The 24,680-nt window shown below is 39.1% G+C and overlaps 2 protein-coding genes across 6 annotated transcripts; both read right to left on the bottom strand.

Annotated features, from left to right (window-relative positions):
• Positions 1-324: 324 nt before the first annotated feature.
• Positions 325-9,924, bottom strand: si:ch211-161c3.6 (high mobility group AT-hook 2b). 5 transcript variants are annotated; one of them, XM_046029585.1, is made up of 6 exons: positions 9,642-9,924; positions 7,508-7,631; positions 7,230-7,313; positions 5,697-5,747; positions 5,510-5,548; positions 325-3,566 (listed from the first exon to the last, which is right to left on the bottom strand). In XM_046029585.1, exons 2-6 carry the CDS (start codon positions 7,610-7,612, stop codon positions 3,483-3,485), a joined length of 363 nt encoding a protein of 120 aa, XP_045885541.1. In that variant the 5' UTR covers positions 7,613-7,631; positions 9,642-9,924; the 3' UTR covers positions 325-3,482. The 5 variants fall into 5 exon arrangements, with proteins under 5 accessions (XP_045885541.1, XP_045885539.1, XP_045885537.1 ...); XM_046029583.1 differs by having other exon boundaries at positions 7,508-7,677; positions 9,642-9,920; XM_046029581.1 differs by having other exon boundaries at positions 7,508-7,708; positions 9,642-9,916.
• Positions 9,925-12,536: 2,612 nt separating this feature from the next.
• mst1 (macrophage stimulating 1) lies at positions 12,537-24,592 on the bottom strand. The gene is made up of 18 exons (XM_046028463.1): positions 24,357-24,592; positions 23,716-23,860; positions 22,770-22,885; positions 22,565-22,679; positions 21,345-21,481; positions 20,349-20,469; positions 20,032-20,150; positions 18,249-18,423; positions 17,005-17,135; positions 16,401-16,503; positions 15,561-15,697; positions 15,415-15,447; positions 15,203-15,317; positions 15,037-15,114; positions 14,122-14,268; positions 13,929-14,035; positions 13,482-13,621; positions 12,537-12,827 (listed from the first exon to the last, which is right to left on the bottom strand). The coding sequence occupies exons 1-18, from the start codon at positions 24,403-24,405 to the stop codon at positions 12,666-12,668; spliced, it is 2,130 nt and encodes a 709-aa protein (XP_045884419.1). The 5' UTR covers positions 24,406-24,592; the 3' UTR covers positions 12,537-12,665.
• Between the last annotated feature and the right edge of the window lie 88 nt (positions 24,593-24,680).

Here is a 24,680-nt window from a genome sequence, read left to right as displayed (position 1 = left end):
GAGAGTAAATATCCAGACACAGCTCGTGTAAAATAACAAACATTGACCCAGTCTTAGTTAAATTAAGAGGCACCCTTCAGGCTGACTTCCATTCATTATGGCAATATGAATGTAGTGAGATGAGATGAGCGGACTACAACAGTACTAGTTTGACAGTTATTTCAAGATTTCATGAACCACGTCGCCTGCAGGCTTGATAGAAAAGGTTAGGCATAACTAACCAAACATTTCCTCAGAGATGTCCCAGGCTTGTTAGTTTTTAGAGGTAGTCCATAGGGCAAACAAGGTAAAGTCAATGCAGTTGAACAAGAAAACATACCTCTCTATAAATGAATTAAGCTCCTCTGGCAGCAATTTATTCAACAATGCTGAAATACATCAAACTATTGGGATACAACAAAAAATAAGCACAATTTAAGTGGGAGAAACAAGTTGATATACAGTAAATGGTGGGTGATATTCAAGTCACCACAACAACTGTTAAGTGATACGTAGTTCATGTTGGAAATGTCAGCCATGCATGATGACACAGGGTCAGAATCTTAGGAAATTTAAGTATTTGCAACAGTTAGTCAGTTTAAGTGCAGAAATCCTGACCAACAAGGTCTCAAAAACATATTGGAGGCTGGAAATCTCTTTACCTCTGATTTTGATTTTTAAAAATAAAGAATTTGGTATAAGATTATCTCCATGAGGATAAAGACATCCCCGGTCCTCCAAAATACTAATATTATTCTACATTTATATGACTAGTTGTTATGGTAAGTTATTACTGATTCAATGTACTACTTTTTAAAAATAATGAGTTTACCATAAAGCATCAGTTCTACCAAATTACACACACATTTTTACACTTGACCTCCAGTGGTATCTAATCATGTAGATATTTTTGTTTCTCTTTTCAACACCATGAACACAATAGTGAGACCACAAACAAAATTCCATTCATTGTATTGAGGCGCCACAGACGTATCAGAAGCAGATATCTTAAAACCAGGCAGAATAAAACCAAAACGATCTGCATGGCTGAATAGCACTAGAGGTAACTGAGAGTCTGACTCTTTTTGTTATTTGGGTGAACGGACCCTTTAAAGCAAGACTATGACTTTTGAGCAAAGAACCCAAATTAAAAAGTATAATTAATGAACAGTATAACACACCCTCAATTCAATACAATTGGGGGGTTTCCTGCTGCAGCCTCACTTGGTCTGGTTCTGTATGAGCAGTAACATACGGTAGCTAATGTTAGCAAACTTCAGATAGAAGTCACTTAATAAAAAATGTTAAGTCAGTTTGTTTGCTGCTTTATAACTCCTTTGTACTTGTGCTTCTGTTTCACCAAAAGTTATAGCTTCACTTTTAATAGCCAAATAGGAAAAGGGGATGCTTGTTTTGTTGTTTTCCATAACTGTCATGTGTTTCAGCACTGTATGGTTGTTTGCTGCCTTTCCTTTCAAATCACATGAATTAAAAGTGTCACATATACAATTTACAGTGTAAGAATCAGAAAATACATGATGTAGTAAAAATGAGAAAGAAGTAAGCGACCCAAAAAAACAAGTATTTCATAAGGAACTACACCCTAAAAAGCAAGTATTTAATCAAGTTGTTGTAAACTATTGGCTGCATTTTATTTCCCAGGAGAACAAACAAAGTCTCACTTCAGCTTTTAACAAATACAGTTTTTAAAAAAAAGAAATGACACTGATGCTTTTATTTTTACACCGATAGTAAAATCCTCTGCTGGACTGTACCGTCTGTTTCTGTGTGTTGGTATGTAAACCCTTTGCCTGTCTGAGTTGTATATCTGCACATGAACCTGTCTCTCTCTGTGTGTGTGTGTGTGTGTGTGTGTGTGTGTGTGTGTGTGTGTGTGTGTGTGTGTGTGTGTGTGTGTGTGTGTGCGCGCGCACACACACACACACACAGTAAATGTGTCTGTCATTGCTGCTATGGGTGTGCGAGAATAACTTTGTTGGAGAACATCTGTCTTTTGTGTTACTGAGGTAGAATGAGAGATTAAGAAACTGAGGACAACTGAGGCTTAAATGAGGTCTTTGTGTCAAGGCATACTGGTAATGTCAAATACAGGTCAGAAGTGCACAACAAACACAGCACAATAATTATCACTGAGTAGATTGACAACATGTTCCTGAATAGTTTTGTACCTGAGGTTTCAATATGGTGTAAAAGCACTGTAATAGTAAAATCCTGAGTGTGGTAAAATGACACGTCAACACTGTTGTTGACTGAAAGTATATATGAAGGCTTTCTTTCCAAAATGAGCTGTCCATTTAAACCTTTGGGTGCTTTTTTTTCCTGCTGGGTGGAAGGAAAATAAAAGGATTTCACTGAGGTTATTAATCTGTACACTTGCTTACGTTGGCATTTGAGCTATGTAATCCTATGAATGTTTTATTTTGAGCAAAGAACATAACACATTTCTCTCCTCCCACATTGGATATTTCATTTTGGAATAAAAACCTTTCACCTCTACTTTCATAATAATGACTTCAGCACACCATGTTTACATTGTTAACATTGATAAAAATGTCACCGTCTTGCTCCCATTTCATTTGAGGATTCATGACGCTTGATTTAGAAACATGTTTCAATAAAACGGTTTAGTTTGGTTCCTTTTTTCTTAAAATCCCCCTCTCTCATTTGCGCCCACAACCCCTTCCCCTCCACACACACACACACACACACACACACACACACACACACCTTATATGAATTGACATTTTGTGAAATACACTTCTTGGCTTTCTTACCTTGAGTTAGATGAGAAAATTGATATGAAAAACACTTAGTTTAGCTTAGCATAAAGACAGTTAGCTCAGCTCAGAAGGTAAGAAAACTGCCGAACACCACTAAAACTTAAAGGCACATAACTCCTGTAAAAACTAAAACTGTTATTTTTTACACTTTGGTTTGTGTACAAATTAAAGATATTTAGATATATGACATGTTAATTGGTGAGCATTAGAGGTGCTGATAGGTAGATTTTGATACCTTTGCATAGAGCCAGGCTAGCCGTTTCCCTCCGTTTCCAGTCTATGTGCTAAGCTAAGCGAATCAGTTGCTGCAGGCAGTAGGATAACAACAGACATGAGAGCGGCATCATTATTCTCATCTAACTCTCAGCAGTAAAGTATTTATCCAAAATGTCAAACTATTCCCTTTAAAAAAAAAAAAAAACATATCCAAATTATTCAACGTTAAAATAGAGCTTGTTCACCAAACTCTTATAGTGAACCAAAAAAACCAGGGTACAGTATCGGATCAGGAGAAGAAACCGCCGTCTTCAATGATTTTTTGTTTGTGTTTGTGTGTGTGTGTGTGTGTGTGTTCGTGTGTGTTCGTGTGTGTTCGTGTGTGTTCGTGTGTGTTCATTCCTGAATCCTCATCACAGATAGGAGTCAGACTGTACCCCTGTTTGTTTGAGGCCAAACCTTGAGGTAGGTAGAGAGGCATCCTATCTACTCCCCTTCCTCCTGCGCTGGAGCCTGAGCTGATGAGGGCTGGAGCTGCGAGGGACCCTCCTCAGCCTCTTGTGAAGGGCCCTGGAACAGCAGGGAATCAAAACTACTGTCACTTTGCCTGTTATTGTCTTATCTCTTTTAGTGACTCATTATGTGCAAGTTAATGAATCAATACTAGAAAGAGCACTACAAAACAAGAATGAGTGTTAACATTTCATTAAGTTATTGCGTGCGAGGACATAGTTCCAGCTGTCAGACCTAGAAATGTGAGGAAGACGACAGTTATGTCAGGAAACCAAAAAGACAGAGGAAGAGAACAGTTAGATCAGGTTTCCCCTCTCTATATTGACTCATTCTTCCCCTTCGCATGCGTGCGTCTGAGAAAGGGAGTCAATCTCAACGGTTTCAGTTCTTGAAGCATCGTTGACAAACTGCTAGGTGGCGAGGATTCGATAAGGCAGACAAGGCATCAAGAGGACTACCCGCTTTGGTGGCAACTGTTGTGCAATGTTTTCGTTTGAAAAATTAACAAGATGGCTAAAAGAACCAAGGCTTCTCAGAAACACTTGGGTGTAAATTCAGCAACACTGGATGTCACCAAAGGATGTCTGGAGGTGTATCTGGGGAATTCAGCACCACCATCTGTGCATTTCCAAGAACTCGTCATATCCTCATGAAGTCAGTTTACGTAAAGCACAGGGAACACGTGCATTGGCACTTTTGCTATTTACATCAAATGTACCAAAGCAACGGCAATTTTAGCAGTTTTACACTTGTCTGATACCACATTGTGTACTTGGGTCCAAAGGTTTATTTCTCACATGCTCAAGTAAATATGAAGTGAAATGCAATGTGGCATGCTCCTAATGTAGTGCTAAAAGTATAAATATAAGGATAAAGATGCAAGAATATGTGCATAAATTTACACATGTGACGCGCGCTAATGTTCAATGTGCAAGGCAGTGCAAAGGATTCTCTGTCGACAATAGGCTGGACGAGGTTGAGAATACACAGGAGGTGAGTGGACAGAGTCAGACTAGTACAGTGTTGCATTGAGGCACACTAGATTCTATGAGAAAAGACGGATATAAAACTACTGAAGGATTGCTTTGAGGTAGGCAGAGGAGCAACCCATCTACTCCCCTTCCTCAATGTATGATTATCCAGTACTGAACTAGTGAAAACATGTTAGTTTGGATTTAGATGTCATAAAATATACATCAATGACTATCAATTACTTAGTACACCTAGGTAAAACTAATGCATTCTAATACAACAACCTGACAACTTAGTGGCTAAGACGAGGACTCCTTTTGTATGGTCATCACCCTCTGTCTCTTCATGTTTCTTGTCTTGTCTCTCTCTACCATCACTATTAATAAAGGCTAAAATGCCGCAAAAAGTATCTGTTCAAATGGGTTTTGAGCGTAGTTTAGGTTTGACGATCTGTGCTTGAGACAAGCTTATGACATTCGTGAATAGTTAAATGAGATCGTGCTTTTACAAGTCCTGCATCATAAACGTAACTGACATTAGTCAAAAGGAACACGTGTGACACAAAATGAGATTTCTGTTCAACTGAAGCAGAGGGTGTATTCCTCTATAGTCACACACTTTCAAAAGGGACCTCAGCTTCAGCATAATATAACACTAACATATTTAAAACTAAAAAACACTGACAAGGTGAAAAATAAGGTAGGTAAATCTGCAGTGGTATTATATAACGAGTATTAAATTGCACATGCTTAGAGGCTAAAAATGATTTAATGACCTGTAATAAGATTATGAGCCAATTGTTATACATATCAGTAAACATGGCTCTGAAAGTTATCTCATAGAGCTTAGCATGGAAATGTATAATAACTCATCTTATAGGCAGACCTTGTTTCAGTCATATTAAACAAAGTCCCATTTAAATGAATTCCTAATAAGTTTTCAGTTGAGCAAAACTCGTGGTTTAAAGTGCCACATCAAAACAAAACTGGTCCACCCTACTACCCTTTTAAAGATTACGTTTTCCTCACCTGCTGCTCTTCAGTTACTTCTTGAACTACTTTCTGGGGCTGTGGAAAGAGACAGAACAGAATTCATTAAACATGAAGGAAAAGCCACCCTCAAGGACTGGCAGCTCCAGCTGACACCTGGGAGGCTTTGGACATACATTTACAATCAACTCCATGATGTCTCTAACTGTCAATGATTGCTCCATACCCATTTCCTCGGTCGCCCACGTGGTCGTCTCTCCCCAACGGGCTCTACTTTCTGAGAAAGAACAGATGAGTGGTTAAAAGTAGGTTTGAACAGTCCTGTTATACTGATCAATGACTATGATTAAGGTTTTTTTTATTTGAGTATAATTTATTTGAGAGCCATTTTTACCGCTATAACTCCTGCAATGGGGAACATTTCTGTCAGCAGCTACAGATGTTTTTTTCTATAAACTGTATTAATGATAACTAAAACGTTATTTGAGAATACTTTTATTTGATTTTACAAGCACAGGTTAAATGGCCTGCATTGTTGGCACTGTCAGCAGCTGCAACAAAACTCGACTCTTTAGTGATAAACAGAAACGTCTTTTCTCTCCATCCACTGAAACGTCAACACGTACAATGCCTGCACAGCTGTATATCCAATAAAATCCTGCACATGGGTCAGCTTTCACTGTATGTCTCAACATAAATGACTCTCACAGCAAGAGTAGAAATATTTTAAACAATTAAATGGTTGTAGTACACAAATGGCATTTTCTGGTTTTATGTACACACAACTGTTTTAAGAAATGTTCAGTTTCCCCACATTTGAAAACACAATGTATTTGTGTAATAGGCATGTCTAATTGCAGGCCCAGGCATGAAATAACTTGCTCTGTTGAAGTTATGTTTCCACATTTTTATAAATGGATTCACTATGTTATAGATCTACTACATGCTACAAAATGCACAGGCAGCTAAGGGGTCTTGACCAAGATTGCATATGTGATGAGTTGGGGTGTGAGAATGTATTGGGTTCGATTGGAAAGCTGCCAGCAGGGGCAGTGCAACAACTTTCCCTCCTGATACAACAGGCTTCTGAAAATCCTCAGCAAAACTACAGTGTACATATATACATACATAACAGCAGCGTAATACTAATGTGGTGGAGTAGGCACAAAATGTCCCTCTGAAATGTAGTACATTAAAAGTATAAAGCATAAAATGGAAATGACTCGATACATGACTCGCTGCACTGACCATTCCATCTTTGAGCACTGCAATATTTAATAACGGTGTGTTTTCTGTGTTTTCAGCTGACATTTGCCCTCAAGGTGTCTGCTGACTATCTAGTGTCCCTACAAAACACATATCTTTGCATTTCAGGACATATTACATGGAAAACTTTCAGATGCATCTAATGCATATGCACTGGAAAGATAAACCTGTTAAGATCATATAGAGCAATTTTTTTTTTACTTGTAGATGCCTGCTACCATCAACTGTGAAACAAATTTGTTATCTGTTACTGGTTTCTTTTTGCAGGAGTGATAGTGATTTAGGTCATTTCAATTAAAGTAAGAAGTCACAGGTAAGTCCAAATTCACTAATGACAATTTCTTTTTTATATTATCCAACGTTAGGATATTTGCAAAAAAAACATTTCTTGCGATTCAACAAAAAGTCAAGTTCAAAAAGTTCCTGACTGGCAATGTAAATTGTATTCTGAAATTAAAGTTCAAATATCTTAGATACTCTGATTGGTTTCAACCTTCAGTGCAGTTCTGGGGCCCTTGTTCTTGCTGCCTTTCGGTCGTCCTCTCGGTCGCTTTGGAGTCGGTGGTCCTACAGGCTCCTGTAAGAAGAGATCAAATGTGGAGCCAATAACTAACTAGTGAAAAACATTTGTTTGAGCTGTTTTCTACAGCCGGGAGACACAGACACATAAGCAACTTGAATGCCCTTTTCATTTTTCAATTATATTCTTAACAATTTAAGGTTAAGGACAGAAGTGATCAAATCCATCTTTTAAAAGGACTGATGTCCGACCTGCTGCTGTTTCCGTGGCCGACCCCTACCCCTGCGCTGGGGCTCAGGAGGTGACTGGGCGGTGCTCGGCTGGGGAGACGGCTCTTTGGTCCCACTGTTACTCATGCCTGCGTCTGTCCACCTGCTTCAAAGAGTGTGGGCATCAACGCTTGGAGGAGTGGCCTCAAGGGCTTAAAGAGGAGAAGACCTGAGTATCAGGAGCTGGAGATGTGAGCAAGGAAAAGTAAAAAGAAAAATGCTACTTTTGAATGCTGTCAGTGTAGCAACCACCTTTGGATAATTTAGGAAAATCAGCTCTAATACACCAATTCTTTGTTAATTTTACACAATTGCTTTCACAGTTTCAGTCGGTGCCTAATGTATCATTAAAAGGATAATTCAGAATCACACACACAGGACCCTTTTCTCAGAGCAAGCGTGGGAACTGCTTATACATAAGCCTTGGCACCAGGTTCATCGGAACACAGGCAGGGGTCTGGCAAACGCAGGGAAACATGAGAGTGGTGCCCAGCGACTAAAAGTAGCACAGATATTCACAACTCAATCTACCATCCAAAATCTGCATCTACTGTACTGTACGCTGCCTTTCCATGTGCCCTCTGTGAGGCTTTTCTCAATGGGGGTGTGCATGTTGTATCTGTGCTGATGCTGCTACAACTTTTACTGTAAAACTTGTGCAGCTGAGACAATAATTTAGAATCCCACACACGAAAAATAACTACTACATGCAAAATCTTAATGGAAAGAATCACCACAATATGACAAACCATTGACAAATCTGAGTTTGCAGCCTATAGTGAACTTCAATCAACAGAAAATGTATCTGCAGCTACTTAGATAATCAATTAGCATACATTTTCAACATTCAAACTTTCTATGGTACCAGCTTCTCAATTTTTATTATTTGCTGCTTGTGTCTTCTTCCAAGAAATTGTCAGAAAACGCCTAACAAGCTCCAGAGCCCAAGGTGACATCTTCAAATTGCTTGTTTAGTTTGACCCACAGTCCAAAACCCAAAGATATTCAGTTTACTATCACGTAATACAAAGAAAGGCAGCGGATTTTTACATTTAAGAATCTGAGGAAATAGCTGACATTTTGAAAATGGAAAAACAATGAATCAAAATAGCTGCAGATTAATTTTCTAATGATCAACTAATCAATTAATTGTTTCAGTAGGCCTACTAGTGAATCATAAGTCTGATTAATTACACCCCTATGTTAATGTAAACAATGTATTCTTTTGTAATATGATATTTCTGGTTCTTTCCTTAAAAGTAACATCCCATTCGCTAAATTAATTTACTTTTTATTGCGTGAGTAAACAATAAAGTGTCAACTTTAAGTTGGCTGTGGTCCCATGGTGGTCGTTCACCATAACGTCTAGCTCTGTCAGGAATGTGCCAAACACTAATTGCCAACACAGCCTATCAAAACGGCCGCACTGAAGCAGGAAGTCAAGAGTAATTTGAGAAATCGACGTCCTCGTTGAAACGATTTAAAGACAAACCGAGACGCACGACGTCGTTTCGTCGCTTAAAATCTGATTTCGGGGCAATACAACAAGCGTCCTGCACTTCTTCCACAGCAGAAGACCGTCCGCTTAACTCGTCTGTGTTTGGCAGTCATGTACGGGACTGAATGTACTTTTTGCATATGGGCGGCAATTGCGACCATGAAAACACGTTCTTTTACAGCCTTTAAAGAAGGTGCGTAAAACGCTCCTGCAGCGATGCCGTAAGTTCAAACCTTCCCCGACTTCGCTTGAATAACTGGCGCTTGTAAAAACGCCAAAACAACAGTCGAGGCCATCTGTGTTTTAAAGCGTAAAGTCGGCGCTCACCATACAACATCCCCCTGCTTCCATCACTTGCGCAATCGATCTTAAATGTGTTGGGCTTTTGCAGTGATAACAGGTCCACCGAAGTGGATGGTCCGAGTGTCTGCAAGAGCTGCAAAAAAATTCAACAAGGACAAAGGCGAGGAACACAGGTGCAAAAGCTCTCCTTTCAAACCAGCCTGAACATACATACATACAGACATGCATTCAGGCTATAGGCTCCATGTTCAGCCTGAGTAATCCTGTCCATGCAGGCAGCGCCAAATGCAACGCTGAGAGCAGAGTACAACTTACCTTGGGTCGGTTTTGCCGTTTTACCTGGAAGTTCACACAGTCAGCTCACTTTGTGCCCCTGCACAACTATGAAAATCTTAGTGTATCGACCGTCTCATTGGTTGGAATGAAAGGGTAAACTCTCTCTCTTTCTTTCTCTCTCTTCCCCCTCTCTCTCTCCTCCTCCTCTAATCGGAAATCTGTGTGATCCCCCCAGACGTCCAGTCACGAATACCCCAGTTGCAGTATAATTGGGGGTTGTAGCTGAGCAGTATGCATTGCATACTTTCTCTATTAAAGCATGTTTCAAGAAAGAAAGAGGGTAGGAGGGTTGAAACAAGAGGACCCCGCCCCGAATGGCTCACCGGACCACCCACTTAAGAGAGGGAAAGACGGCGAGAGAGAGAGAGAGAGAGAGAGAGAGAGAGAGGGGCATCAGACAGGAGGGTAGAGTCTGGTTCCGGGGTTCCCAAAGTGGGGTCCAGGGGCTGGGAAGTTCCCCACAGAAGGGAGAAGAAAAAGTTAGTTTGCTTCAGTAGAAATGATGGTGAGATCAGACTGTCTAGACAGTTTCGAGCAGAGGTTTCATTCTCTCTCTCTCTCTCTCTCTCTGTTGTTAGATCCCCACCTACAGAGATATAATTTTGTAAGTTCTAACAAAGGACAGAAATATCAAATGGGATTTCTGAGAACAAAGTCTGCAGGGCAGCCATCTGATGTGCTTTTGTTTGGGGGGGAAATGGACCCCAGTTTGGCTCATTTAATCATGCACTACATGCAAGCAGACATTAGTGAGCAGTAAAAGAACATGCATATATGTGCCCCCAATGTGAGCAAAAAGACACATATTCCTTTTAAGTTTCTTATGTAGAAGTTTTTATTAGACACCATCTGAAGTTTTTTACCTGTCTCTTCTTTTTATTCTGTTGTACATGTATATAGTAGCCTATTTTTGGAATTAAAGCTTCCCATTCAAGTTCGCAATCAGAGCCCCACAGCTTTGAAACATGCTTCCTGAGGAAATCAGGTCAGCAGAATTAATTATCTCTTTTAAATCACTTCTTAAAAAATCCTTTTATCAGAATGCTTTTATTTGCTTTGATTCTTACTGTCATTTTGCTAGTTTTGTTGGCTTTATTAGCTTGAACTTGTATTTTGATCTGCTTGATATGAAGTTGCTGCCTTGTGTGAAGCACTTTGTAACAAGGGTTTAGAAAATGTTTTTTTTAAATAAAGATTATTATTACATTTTTGTTGCATGTAGGTTTATGCTTTACATGCTGCCTCAGGTTTGATTGAATTAAGCCTAAAATCATTCTTCTTCAAGAGGCAACTTTGTACATTTGCACAAACTGATAAATACAGATGGAAATGTTTGAACCTCAGTGAATACACATTCCAGGGACGGCTAAAGCCGGGCCGCTCGTGGAGTCATGTCAGGTGAGCGTGCTGGCATGAGACCAAAATATAAAGCTTTAAGTTACAAAGATGAAGCACAGGGCTCCATTTGAATGGTTTATGGTGTCAGTTCCAGGATGTTGTTCAGCCATACACACAATGAATATCTTGGGAAACCTGAATGTAACACTTTGAAAAATTCATAATGAAATGTTGAAGACACAAACATTTGATCTCATTCAGGCTACACATTACCATGGTAGAAAACAAAATAACAAAGAAACTATTTGCATATTTGTGTGGCAGAATCTATTTAAAATGTTAGTCAGGTTTTCCCTGAAGCTTTCAGCAACAGTTGCTGAGAACCAGTAGTCATATATGAATTTGATTAGTCATCCACTATAAATATTACTAAATGAAAGTGAACAGAATGACGCTGAAATCAAACTGTCAACCTGCCATTTCCAAACACTGCGTGCAGCAGGAGGATAATTGACCATCATTAGTTAGAGGGAACATGTTCTACACTTCAGTCCTTTTACGTCCTAATTCTGCAAAAAAAAAAAAAAATCATGTCAGTATCTTCTGAATATCGAGACAAAAGAAAAAAATGTCGGTGTGAAAATTTCCAAGAGACGGGGGGGCGGCAGAGAGTTCAGTGCAGGCTGGTGTGTCTGAGATTCGGTTGGACTCTGATCTTGAGGTTTATTTAAGCTGAATTCCGTGGGCTCATCAGGACCGGGTTACAAAAATCCTCCTATAGAACTAGAAAGAATGTGCAGCGCATACAGTTCTGCATAAGGCACAAAGGCATGTCTTTAGAGGTGGGGGCAGGCATCAAAAGACAGGCAGAGGAGGGATTTCTTTAGAGGCTGGGGCAAAGAAGGTATTTCGGAGCTCCATTCAATGCCAAGGAGAGGAAGGGGAGGCATACAGTTTTGTGGTAAAGGGTACATTTCCAGGGGATATTAGAAACTTAAAATGTGTGCTGTAAAGCCCCCACACCTACCCTGTTATTGGAAGTTACTTAGTTCCAGTTATTCTCCTCTAAACCTGCGGGGCTACAATTACTTTTTATCCCTCCATTCGTTTTAGTTTTTGGTAAATAAATAACAAAAAATGCTAACACTTCACTTTAAGTCCTCATATTTATCAATTATAAGCAGCATATAAACATTGAATGACTTGTTTATGTTACAATATAAAGTAGCTGTAAGCCGCCAAAGTGTTTATTAATGTATTTGTCAACAACCATAACCCCTCTTCTCACTTCTCTGCGTGGTTTTTCATCTCGGTATAAGTGATTATGTTTTGTGAAAATAAATGGTTTCAGCTTATTCTGTCGTCTGGATTTTGGCTGCTCGCAAGAATGAATTGACATTAAATGCTCTAACTAAGTTACTCTGGCAGAAAAGATTCACTAAATATGTGGATATACTGTAACAAATTTCTGTGCTCTCTTTGCACCCCCTTTTCTGATGTTGTAATTCTTATAATAAAATATATATGATAATAAACTTTTGATTGTTAATATTTTTAATGTAAAACAGACTTCTGAGAAAAGAAAAAATGTATGAGTCAATAACTGGTCTTGAGGGCTTTGACTGCGGGTTTGATCAGTCCCTTGCTGGACGGCAGTCTCTGTCTCTAAGCCATCTCCATGACCTTCTTGATCCAGTCCACATACACAGAGACCCGGATGAAGATGTTGGGCTGCCCCGGGTGTCCGCAGCGCCTCATGGGGATGATCACACCCTCGAGTACCCAGCAGTCCATGCTCTTACACGCCAGTGGGCCGCCGTAGTCTCTCTGCAGACACACAGGAACAACACTCTGGAGTCATTATTTGTCTCTGTTATGACTGACTGTCACTGCTGAGGTTGGAAACATCTTGCAGTCACATCTTGTCCAGTCCACCTCCATTATCCAAATGGTGAATGTGTTTGATTATAGGAACATATAAATAGCTGCACGCTCTTTACTTAAAGTGATTTCCATCATCAAAAGATTGTCTTCACCATCACTATTTGAAGTATTAATTCTTTCTTGCTGAGAGGTAGCTGAAAGACTGATACCACTCTCATGTCTGTACGCTAGGCCAGCTGTGCTAAGGTAAGCTAACTGGCTGCAGGCTCTGGCTTCATATTTAGCAGATAGAGAGTGGTGTCGATCTTCTCATCTCAAGTCTCAGCAAGAAAGCAAATGAGCTTAATCCCCAAAATGTGTAACCTAGTGGTTAAGACGTGTACCATATTTAGCAAAATGTCCCTGTGTTTGATACTGTCTGGGGACATTTGTTATCTAATAAAGGCAAGATGCAAAAAAAAAAAAAAGATACATTAAAAATGAAAATATCAAATGAAGAAATTCTGCTGTAGCTCTAGGGTAAAACTATTCTACTCAAAATGGACAATTGTGCTTTAAAACTGTGCACACTGTATGCATGCTTGTATGGACACCCACCTCACAGGCGCCTACCCCACCCTGAAAAGAGCTTGTGCACATCTCATTCTCACGGACACGACCTCTGAAGTATTTGTTGCATTCCTTGTTACTAAGAACTGGTATCTGGGCCACGTTGAGGACGGTCTCATCTCCTGTCCCTTGAAAAACAGTGAGAAGAAAGAACGAGTTAGCAGCTAATGTGTTTAGAGAGATGGAGAAAGGAAGAGGAAGGTGGACAGATGTTGAACGCTGCTGGAAATAGCAACGCCATCTGTTGCTCAACGGCCTGTATGGCTTTTGGCCTTTTTTTTAGATGCGACATTACTTCAAGGGCAAAAACAAGACGCACGTTCTGAGGAAGCCATCTATTATTAATTATTGCAATAGAAGCATATTGTAGTTGAATTAAGCACAGCATGTAGTGAAGTCAGTATCAAGTTATCACTTCCAAAGGGGTATACTTGCCTTTCGTTTCACCCCATCCTGCAATCTCACAGTTCGTCCCCTCAGCTACAATGTAGCGCTCAGGAGGGAGGCAGATCTGAGAGACACGCTCATTAAACTGGGCAGGGCTAGAGAAAGAACAGAGAGTCAGAGGGAAAGTATTGGTATGTCTGAGTGTGTGTGCATGCATGTTGGGGCACTTAGCAGTACACACTGTTCCAGTTGCAGCATGACCAGCTGAGACTCTGAGGGTCCACAGACAATCTTGGTGAGAGGGATGGTTTGCACACCAGACTCTCCTTCTTGTGGATCACGAAACAGTGTTCCCATCTTGGCCGAGTACCCGGGCAGGTCAACGTAGCTGTGCACACAATAAGATGAGTAAACATGGAAATACAAGCAAGTACACTTTTTTCCTTCATGTCTTGTCTTGAAATATCCCCATGTCTTCAATTTAAAGTCATGCTAGCGGCTTTGTGAGGCTAAATGCTACTGTCAACATGCTCTCATGGTCACAATGACAATGCTAACATGCGTATGCAATGCAGGTACAATGGTTACCATCTTACTGTACTTTAGTTTGTTGGCATGCTAACATTTGCTAATTAGCAAATGAAACTCAGTTTTACTCTATACCTTGTTGCATTGTGACAATAAACCTACCTACCTAAACACAAAGTACAGCTGAGGTCAATGGGAATGTCATTCGTTCTGCAGATATTTGGTCACTAAAGTAGTGGACAAATTTAAATGTTTGACCACTAGAGGAATCCAAAAAGTGATAGGGACCACCAGACCAACCGACGACCAACCGACAGAAACGGTTAAAAATCAAAGCAGCATAGGCTGAGATATCCTAACTTGCAGTAGTGTCGGTTAGTTGTCATTTGTTGTTGTTGTTGGTAATTAAATAACAAAAAGTTGCAAAACTTCTCATGCTAAATCTTCTCTGCATGGCTTTGTTTTACACCTCAGCATACATAATTATGTTTTTGGAATATCACAGTTCTCTGCTTATTCTGTCTGTATGCTGTGCACATGTATTTTGTTGCTTGCAAGAGACAGTTCATGAATTGTAACGACCCTACTGTTGGGTGGTACAACAAAATAAAACCTCCAAAAGCCTTACCAGGATGAAAAACACTGCTTGGTGCTGATCACCCATCTGGCGTTTACCAGGGATCCTCCACAGAAATGGTTTCCTTTCCTGCACACAAGAGGTCAGAGGTCATACAGAGGCACAGCAGAGTGTATTTGTACTTGTTCATGGCCAGCCCAAACACCATTAGACTGACCTGTCCCTGAGGCTCACTGTCCATGGCGAATTCCCGGGAATCCCATTCACAATCCGCAACCTGGAAACCTGGAAGCGGTCCTCTCTCTTCCCACACTCACTAAACCCACTGGGCTCTGCTTTCACAAAAGGTGACATATTATTGTAAAGAAACACATGAGATGGATTGTTGTTAACTTGAAAATGGAGCTTCATATTAACTGAGAAACTAACCTACTGGTTCAGTCATGGGCGATTTCTCTCCAGCTGTTTGAAAAACAACAAGAAGAAAACCAGAATCTCTGGATGAATTGTCACCACACAGTGCATTAAACTACTCTGAGGATCTTAAAATAGACAAAGAAGTCAGAGTTATGTACCACACTGTTTGATGGCACAGTAGTCAAACTCAGTTTTGGGGTCCGTGGTGTAGCACCAGGGTCCGTGCTGGTCTCCATCTGGGTTGCGACAGTAGTTTTCTGTCAGATTAGCCTCAGGATGTGTATTTGGGTTTATCCTGGAAAAATCGCACAGATCTTTCAGTGGGATGAGCGCTTATCATTTTTCTTCTTCAATTTTTCTTTTGTAAAAACAAGCCTTGACTTGTTTTGAGGTGTTCAAAGGTATGAGCTCCTGCCCCCACTTATTTGCAAATTACATGGATCTTTTCTCCTGGCTGGTGGCACCCTCAAGAGACCCCAATTTCATACTACATGGTAACTGGACAGTGTGTACTATAAACTAATCTTTATAGAACACTTTTTGTAGTTAGTATAAAAGAAATCAATCTATTTAACTGTTGTCACAACTGATGTAATACTTCAGTCAAAATGTGACAATAAAATACCACTGCCAGCTTAACAAACTGACAAAATGTAACAGTTATTTCTGTCTTGTGAGATTTTCCAGGAGCTGTTTCGCTGTCATCAACAATTATTTTTAATTTTTCCAAATGCTACACGCATGTCCGTGCATTGCATTGTGGGAAATCCCCCTGATGTCATTATAAGTCTGCACACTGGCTGTTTTGAGTTTACGTAATTGGTCGAACACAGAACATACACAAAAACCTGCTTAGAATAAGTATGCAGTATGGATTTTGGACACAGCTTTAAAATAACGGCAACAAGTTGTCACAGATGTCCCCAAAAGCTTATAGACTGTTCTCTTCTTGGATAACAAATCATAGTTCTCTGTAACACTTCATATCATCACCGTACTTGGTCCGGTGAGGTGTGTTGACGTTCCATTTCTGGCAGGTGATCCCCTTACGAGTTTTGCGGACTATGCCTCTGTAGTTTTTTCCATTTTCTTGGTAGCAATCTGAAAAAAAATCCATTATTGTCATGACAGTTACCCTGATGAATTGTGGCACACAGTAAAAGTGGTAAAAAAGTTGGATACAACACTAAAACTCCCTATCCTCGCGCAGAGGACATGACCTCAGTGAGGACAATGAGGTCATATCCTCCATATTTTATTCTTGGGATTTAAGGTGGTTTAGCTGCCTCGGTGGAGGGGGGCCAGTGTTTTTTTTTGACTCAATATATGTTACTACTCTAAAGCCAAACAAACAAATAAAAAATTCAACTACTTAAAAAAAGTATTATAATTATTATTAATGGTGCCTGGTCAAAATTTTCAAGGTGTTGGCTTGCCTTACAGGTAACTTGGATTCCTCAGATTTTCTATTACATCCCTGCATGGCCTGATGTAAATATTCAAACAGGTTTAGAGCCACTACAACATAGGTGTGTTGATATCCATCACAGCTACATTCACTGAATTCATCTTTTTGCTCAAATCTGGCTCAAGAAGTGGTACCTTCAGCCTCTATATCGTCTGCACAGCGTTTGATCTGTAAGCAGAGAGCCGTCCTCATCGCTGGCACAGATGTGAAGCACCAGGGTGCCTCCGACCCATCTGGGTTACGACAGTAGTTCTCTTCCAAACCTCTGGATGAGATGTAGTACACAGTCAAGCGGAACTGGTTTGGTTTGATTTTATTGTCATTAAAAAATCCTATATATATAACACACTTTTCCACTTATTTAATTTAAGAAAACAAACAAACAAACAAAAACACACAGAGTCAATCAGGCATAAAACACGGACACCAAATGAGCAAAACAATGACACACGACAAACTGCATTTAAACAAATAAAGCAAGTGTTGTGCATAAAATTGAAGCATGACACGTTCTAAAAACACTAAATAGTGGATCTGGTCTGAGTACAGCTTACCTGATCTGGTAGCTTTAGCCCCCACACATTGGAAGGATTTAGATCCAAAAGTATCTTTGAATTTTAACTATGCCTAATATGGTACCACTGCTAGTATCTAGCTGGTCTCTAGTATGCTCAATCACCTGTAAATAATAATTTAAATGTAGGCATTTGTACACATGACTTGCTGTAAGATACTGAACCTTGGTAGCAATGTTAAACCATGGTAGAGATTGAAACTTATCATCTTCTGTACAAAAAAAGACCATGCTAATAGATACTCCAAGCATAGATAATTCTTGATTGCATCGTAGCCACAAAAGTTTCATTAAGACACTTTTTTCTTTTTAAAAATGTACAAGCATCACACTTCTGGACAATAATAATATTAATGTCCAGTGTATCATCAGTAATGCATTAAATGACCTGTTACTGTGCTGTATCTGCCTAGACCTTTTCATTTTGAGATACAAAGATTATACCGAAATAACATACTTCTTATAACTTCTACCAAAAATGGATGACTGGAACACTCATAATCGATTTTGGCATGATGAATGATCGCTGCATCACAAATAAGTTTAATATTCCTTCCATATCCGTATTGCCACTCAAAGTGCTGCTGGCTTTTTAATGTGGAGTTGCTGACCATCTATCATCTACTGTCAACTGTCAGCAGAGAAATAACATCGTAACAAACTTTACTGCATTGACATCTTGGCATTAATATTCATGTGAGAAGCAAATAAAGCACTTTGAAACTTGCAGGCTATGAGTGCAGAAAGTAACTCCAAAGTACTTTCATCTTTCAACTTATTACCAAATACCAAATCTGCACTTACTTGCATTCATATGTTTTTGGGTAGAAGGGATGCTCATGAGGGTGTTGGGCATCCCATCGCTGACAGGGGATACCTGATGTTGTCTCGTTGACTTTACCACGGTAGTCCTCCCCACGGCCGCGGAAACAGTTGGTTGTGAAGCTGGAGCGCTGGCGTTTCTCAACACGCACCTCAGCTGGTGGGAATAGGCAAGTTGATGAAAAAATAATTTTGTGTTACACCTCTGGACCACAGAGAGAGAGTAGATAGAAGATTTATGGGTTTTATGTTCTGTTTTTTTTTTTGTGAAATTAAAGTGAAAACAAAAAATATTATTTCTATATTTCTTTCTTTCTCTCTTCTAGCACATTCAATGTAAAGCAGAATGGCCGACTACAGCATGGGTGTGCGGTGTATGTGAATGTGTTCACAGTAAATGAAACTATTTAAAGCCCAAAGTGTTAAATGGTTACATGCTTATATTTCAAGTGTGAAATTGAGAAGATTAAATCCAAAACACGTATTTTTGAATAAAGAAAGAAAAAAGCCCAACTTCCTTGTGATATTTTATTTTATTTTTTTATTACCATTTTTGTTATGTGATGATGATGAGAATCGATTTTGAGCAGTTTTTTGTACTCAACATCAACTGAACCATAAGGTGGTGCTATCTTACAGATTTTTTTTTAATCTCTGTCTCAGTGGAAACATTGCCAGTGTCATCTTGCAAAACTACAGAAAAAAACCATCTTTTCATACTAGCTTACACACTTTAATAGCATGTACCATACTACTCTGTAGTGCAATATTAAATTGTATTTGATTGTTGTTTCATTATGTTTGCTTTCTTATTGCTGCTTTTTATTTATTATATGTTTTATTACTGGTCTTCCATGATGTAAGGTGACCTTGGGCGCCATAAAAGGCGCCATTAAATTAAATAAATTCATTATTTACTCATGTTGAAATTCTGGATAAAACAGAGATGCTCTGTTGTTTATTTGCTTAAGTTCTGGAGCTAAAACTTTAGCATTTGAGTCTAGCTTGATGTGTCATTTATTAAATATTAAACATAGTAGTTCCTACTTACAAATTGTTAGAAACATGTACAAAATTACATCACGTTCTATCATCCTTTTGTATGTATTTTTGTTTTTATGTATAAAATCCTGTTATTCATGAATGATGAAAGCTCGTAAAAACTGAAGCATATGAAGCAAAATTTAAAATAATTAAAAATAAGCCGAATAAAGACAAATAAAATAATTGAAAAACCATTGTAATTAACCCTTAGACAATGCAGGCCTTGAATCGCTGACAAACATCTGTACACTTTAGTCGCATCTGCTCTAAAATCAAAGAGAATCATTGGGACAATTGTGTCTCTGCGAAAGTAATTTGCATAAATACCAAAAAAGGTGATTTTTCTAAATTTAATTACAGCGACTTAATGGGACTCTCTAATTCCACAGTGTCTCCTAATGCCACAAGAATCAGCTCAATTTAGCTCGTGTCTCATCTATTTTGCCAGAGGGAACTAATGACACAAACAAAACAGAAGAAACAAGCAAGATGATCCAACAAACTTATGCTATGATCCAAAACATGACTAACGATTGATTCATCTTCCAGTTATTTTCTTGATCAATAAATTAATCAATTGTTTTGTCCAAAGGCCTGAGAAAAGCAGCAAACTGTCACATTTGAAAAGATGGAAACAGAGGCACTTTTACCAAAGAATTATTAACTTTCAATTAATTCCTTGTCACAATAGTGATACAATATAACAAAAGCAGCATCTTACTGCACTTGCTGATCTCACAGTTCTCTCTCTCCACCTCAGGGTCTGTGGTGTAACACCAGGGCACTGGAGAGGCGTCAGGGTTACGGCAGTAGTTATCATCTAAACTCTTATCAGGATACCTGGAAAATGTGTAATTTATTTCCCAATAACAAAACAGCTTAACAGTTTACAAGCTGTGGGAGAAGGTGCAGATCCTGACTTGACACTGATTCGCATGCTAACACAAAATAGTATAGTAACACACACCAGTTTACATCATCAATTAATTTGGCTAATTAGGCATATGTCAGGTAATGTAATGATCAATACTTAAGTACTTTTCAGGCTGGTAGATGTGTTGGTGTGGGTGCTGCTGGTCCCATCTCTGACACTCTCTGCCATTTACTGTGTGGTCAACCTGCCCTCTGTAGTCCTCGCCATTACATGTGATACATACCTCTGCAAACAAATCCACAAAATTACATCATCCACACAGAAAGTATTTTATTTCACATTATAATTGTAATTTCACATGAAGGTTCCTGGAAGAGACTGTAATTTCATACTAATTACAGAGAAAATGGAGTCTGTGTTCAAATGATACACTTGGTAATTACAACCTTCTTTTACCAAAGTAGCCATCTCTCAATCAGTGCACAGCAGGTTAAGTGAGCATGCAAACAACAATGAAATTTGTTTTTATGTGTAGTTGATAATTACAGGAAAATATATAACACTAGCAAGGGGAATGAAGTTTTAAACAAAATAAATGCATGTGTTCTTGGGTTTTAATGGATCTGGATCAGAAGTCAACACTTGCTTATGCTTATGTGACGGCCTCAAGACCTATTTCCTGTGTATGTGCTGATCTAGAGAGTGGCTCATTAGGAGTGACAGCTGACACGTGGGTTGGTGTGAAGTTCACCTATATGTTCACAGGTGTCTGAGCAGTCAGTCTCTCTCTCCTCTCTAGGTTAATTGGCTTGGTTGGACTTTGGGTGATTTGTTTTTGTTTTCTTATACCAGTTGAACTGAGTGCACACTTAATTTAGCTTTCTTAAATAATTTAAAGAGTCGTGTTTGGTCTCCACATTTTGTCCTTCCTTTGAGCCGCATCATGACAGTACCTAACTATTAAAGTACAAATTTATTTTCCCTATTATTTTCCCTAAAATCTTATGTAGAGAAATTAATGAGTATAATTTCTCAGAATATTGTTGCCATTTTCCCATAATTAGGAGTAAATAATGTACTTCATTTCAAGAAGTGTCCTAGGAATTGAGACATTTCAGGACCTGTAAATAAAGTGTTTTATGGTGATATATGGGATGTACCATCTTTGCACTGGGGGATGTAGCAGCTTTCATAACGTCTCTCAGGGTCAGTGGTGTAGCACCACGGACCAATACGATCCCCATCTGGATTCCTGCAGTAGTTCAACTCCAGACCATTTGTGGCTGTGGGAGTCCACCTGATACAAACAAAAAAGTTTTACAGTGAGTGATGGACTGCCTCGGTTATTATACATTCAGACAGTGGCACATTTATTTGTTTTATGAGCTCTGTACTGCCAGCATTGGATTGGAAATGTATCAGTAACTAAGAGCTTAAAACGCAGAGTCTCAGCTCTCATTTGAGGGTGTTTTCATCCACATCAGATCGATACTGCAGGAGTTGGAGCCCTTTTTATACACAGTCACCCAATTTGAAAAGGAAAGAAAGTAAGTGGACAAATTAATACAACCTAAAGCTGCATCAGTAAAATTTTTGACTTTCACCACAGTATCGGCTTATAAAGTTGTTTTGTCTGTAATGTTGGCTACCCGTTGCACATACAATGGACAAGGAGCAATATTAATATGTAATTAAAATGGTAGTCTGGCAACCTAATAAAGTCCTAATCCCTCTACTGTTAGCTCTGGTTTGGTCTCCATGAACTCCTGAGATTACATCTGGCTCTTGACTGTTGTCACCAGGTAGTCACTAACTTTGTCTGTCTGCTATTTGGTGCTGGGCAGGCAGCATCCAGTGGGTTTTGATAACTTTTTTTTAATGCTGAAAACAGCTGCTTTGAGGCCAGAAAACCAAAACAGGCTGAAAAGTTGTGTAGAGCTGAGGGGAAGTGCAGAGTCTGCTGATAATTTGAATGAATGACTCCTTTCATGTAAAACTTTTAACTAAACATTTAACTAATATACAAACACTGATGAGTGGAGCTTTAAATAAAATTGTCATATTTAATGTTTATTTATTTTGTTAAAATATTTGGAGTCAATACAATCTACAATCCATTAAGAACAACAGACAGTAAAGGTCTGCCAGGCCTGTACTGCAGCCATCTTCACTTCTTCACCAAGTTCCTGCTTATTTTGGGGTTTTATTACCTTCAGTCTGTTTTTAAGAAGCAAAACACATTATCAGCTGGATTGAGGTCATCGAGGATTTTGTATAAAAAGAGCTATGAGTAGAAAAATATCACTGTCCAAATACTTCCTGATGACTCTGTATGAAAGACTAAAGCCTCTAAAAAGATTCCTCGGAGGAAGCATCTCACCTGTGATCATGAGGAAACTTGGACCACCACTGTTGGCAGGTGAGCCCACTTTTTGTGGTGAAGACTTTCCCTCTGTAGTCTTCTCCTTTACCCACAATGCACTTTCTGACGTAGACTTCATAATAAATAAAAAAAAACAGCCAGTCAAAGAACTGCGGTGCCAACATGTCACATAGATCTCTGCAACATCACACCTGTGTCTTACCCTTCTTCTCATAAAGGTCACAGTTTACATTTCTCTTCACCTCTGCGTTGCTCCCGTCGCCCACCCAGGGCAGATGTTTACAGGTGACAGTCGGACGTGTCTCGTGGTTGAATGCTCTGGTGTTGAGGGATACAAACTTACAATAAGCTAAACTAATTAAAGGGTTCATAAGTTATTGTTAATTGCTTTATTAGTGTTCACCAATTTTAATGGACAAAATTCTGGTTTATTACAACTTGGGTCTTATTTTCATAGTGCTGACCATAATTTCTGTCAGCAGTGATAACACAAATTGCTCTGATCTCGATACATGCTGCACAAGTAGTCAGTCATCAAGGTTTTTAAGCACATCTAAACTTATTTGGGAAGAGAAAAAAGAAGGCTAACAATAAAATGATAACGGAACTGTTTGTCTATAAACATTCTTGCACTTCTGAGATCCCTGATATGAAAAGCAATATGCAGATACAAGTTGCAATACACTATGATTATATATCATTTTGAAATTCTTTTACTATTGTAAATATGTGAAATTATGTGTTCTGGATAATTAGGAGTAATGAATCATTGTTGTTACTAATTTTAATGTTGTGGTAGTTAAAATGTTTCCTTTATTCTGATGCTCCACTAGTTTCGTTGTGCAACACTGGGATCACTGATGAGTTTTTAACAGATTTTGGACAATCATGGCGCTTTACGGTTCAGATGTTTCCTATAATTCACTCATACAGTAAGACATCAAGTTTACAGGTCCAACACTTACACCTGCAAACTGGAAGATACAGCACCCTGGCGATGCTCTGTAATACTTAATAAATCACAGACTCAAATATGTGAAGTTATAAGAAACAATAAATAACCATATTCTAATTATGGCCTTGTTGGAGGAAAGGGTGCTGAGTGATGCTCACATCCTGCTGTATTAAAGTAGTTGAAGGTTGGATACCTGCAGTCCAGAGACTGTGAGCAGCGTGTGGCACAGTCCTCCAGGCTCAGGCCTGGCAACATCAACACTAGAGCTGAGTTCCAGGAGGTGGGAACCAACTCTCTGCCCTCAGAGCGCTGGAAGTCATTCAGCGGACTGCGGGAACCTGTTTAGGGATATACAGAACAATAAACTGAATAAATTGTATCTTATATGTTAGTTTAGTTCACATTGGAGTACAGGTTCTGACTGGTACCAGCTGCAACATTTGGGCACGAGCCTGCACACATATAACCTTTGGACCAAGAAAAAGCTTCAAACAGTAACACAGTACACATCTGGTTACTGAAACAGTCACCACTACTACTACTACTGGTATACATTCAAGCAGTGCTGATATTTATTACATAAAAATCCTTTGATTTTGACTTTCAACTTTGACTTTGAAAAAATATAACATTGAAAATAACTGATTGGTTGTGTTTTGTAGTTTATTTTTAACCCCAAAGACACAGTTACTAAACTTGGTTTTAATTACGCATGATCTGATGTCAAAATACACAATAAAACCAAACATGTACATTCCTCATAACAACACTGACACTTGAATAACTATGAGTAATTTATAATAGAAGACAATTAGGATGATAAAAGTTTCTTACCAGTGGCCAGTCCAACTGTCAGGAGAATACAGGGCAGCAACAACTTCATTGTTTGTGGTGTGTGGACGTTGAAGAATATTTTACGGTACAGAATGGAAGTCTAAGACAGATTTCTGCTCTGAAGTCTTGTTCTTCTGACGATTTTGAGGGAATTAAACATCTGCTCACAGGTCGATCTGATAGTGAGAGAAAAAAAAACTTAAACCCAAAAAGTTGAGTAGGATGTAAGAAATCCACGCAGATAAAGCAGAAAACATGAAACAGTGACTCAGACAACCTCCCGCACGTGAACAGTGAGCCCTTACTCAAACTGAGGCCTTAACT

This window comes from Micropterus dolomieu, linkage group LG18 (genome assembly GCF_021292245.1).
Source record: "Micropterus dolomieu isolate WLL.071019.BEF.003 ecotype Adirondacks linkage group LG18, ASM2129224v1, whole genome shotgun sequence".
Lineage (NCBI taxonomy): Eukaryota > Metazoa > Chordata > Actinopteri > Centrarchiformes > Centrarchidae > Micropterus > Micropterus dolomieu.
This window is presented reverse-complemented; position numbering and strand designations above follow the sequence as displayed.

Excerpts from the sequence above, each read along its gene's own strand:
- si:ch211-161c3.6 (XM_046029585.1), bottom strand. The coding sequence starts at position 7,612 with ATGAGTAACAGTGGGACCAAAGAGCCGTCTCCCCAGCCGAGCACCGCC. Across the intron at positions 7,314-7,507 it reads GGCCACGGAAACAGCAGCAG|GAGCCTGTAGGACCACCGAC; the intron begins GTCGGACATCAG and ends CTCTTCTTACAG. Across the intron at positions 5,748-7,229 it reads GCCCCAGAACTGCACTGAAG|AAAGTAGAGCCCGTTGGGGA; the intron begins GTTGAAACCAAT and ends GTTCTTTCTCAG.
- mst1 (XM_046028463.1), bottom strand. The coding sequence starts at position 24,405 with ATGAAGTTGTTGCTGCCCTGTATTCTCCTGACAGTTGGACTGGCCACT. Across the intron at positions 23,861-24,356 it reads GACAGTTGGACTGGCCACTG|GTTCCCGCAGTCCGCTGAAT; the intron begins GTAAGAAACTTT and ends ATCCCTAAACAG. Across the intron at positions 18,424-20,031 it reads CTGTGAGATCAGCAAGTGCA|CTGAGGTGCGTGTTGAGAAA; the intron begins GTAAGATGCTGC and ends TATTCCCACCAG.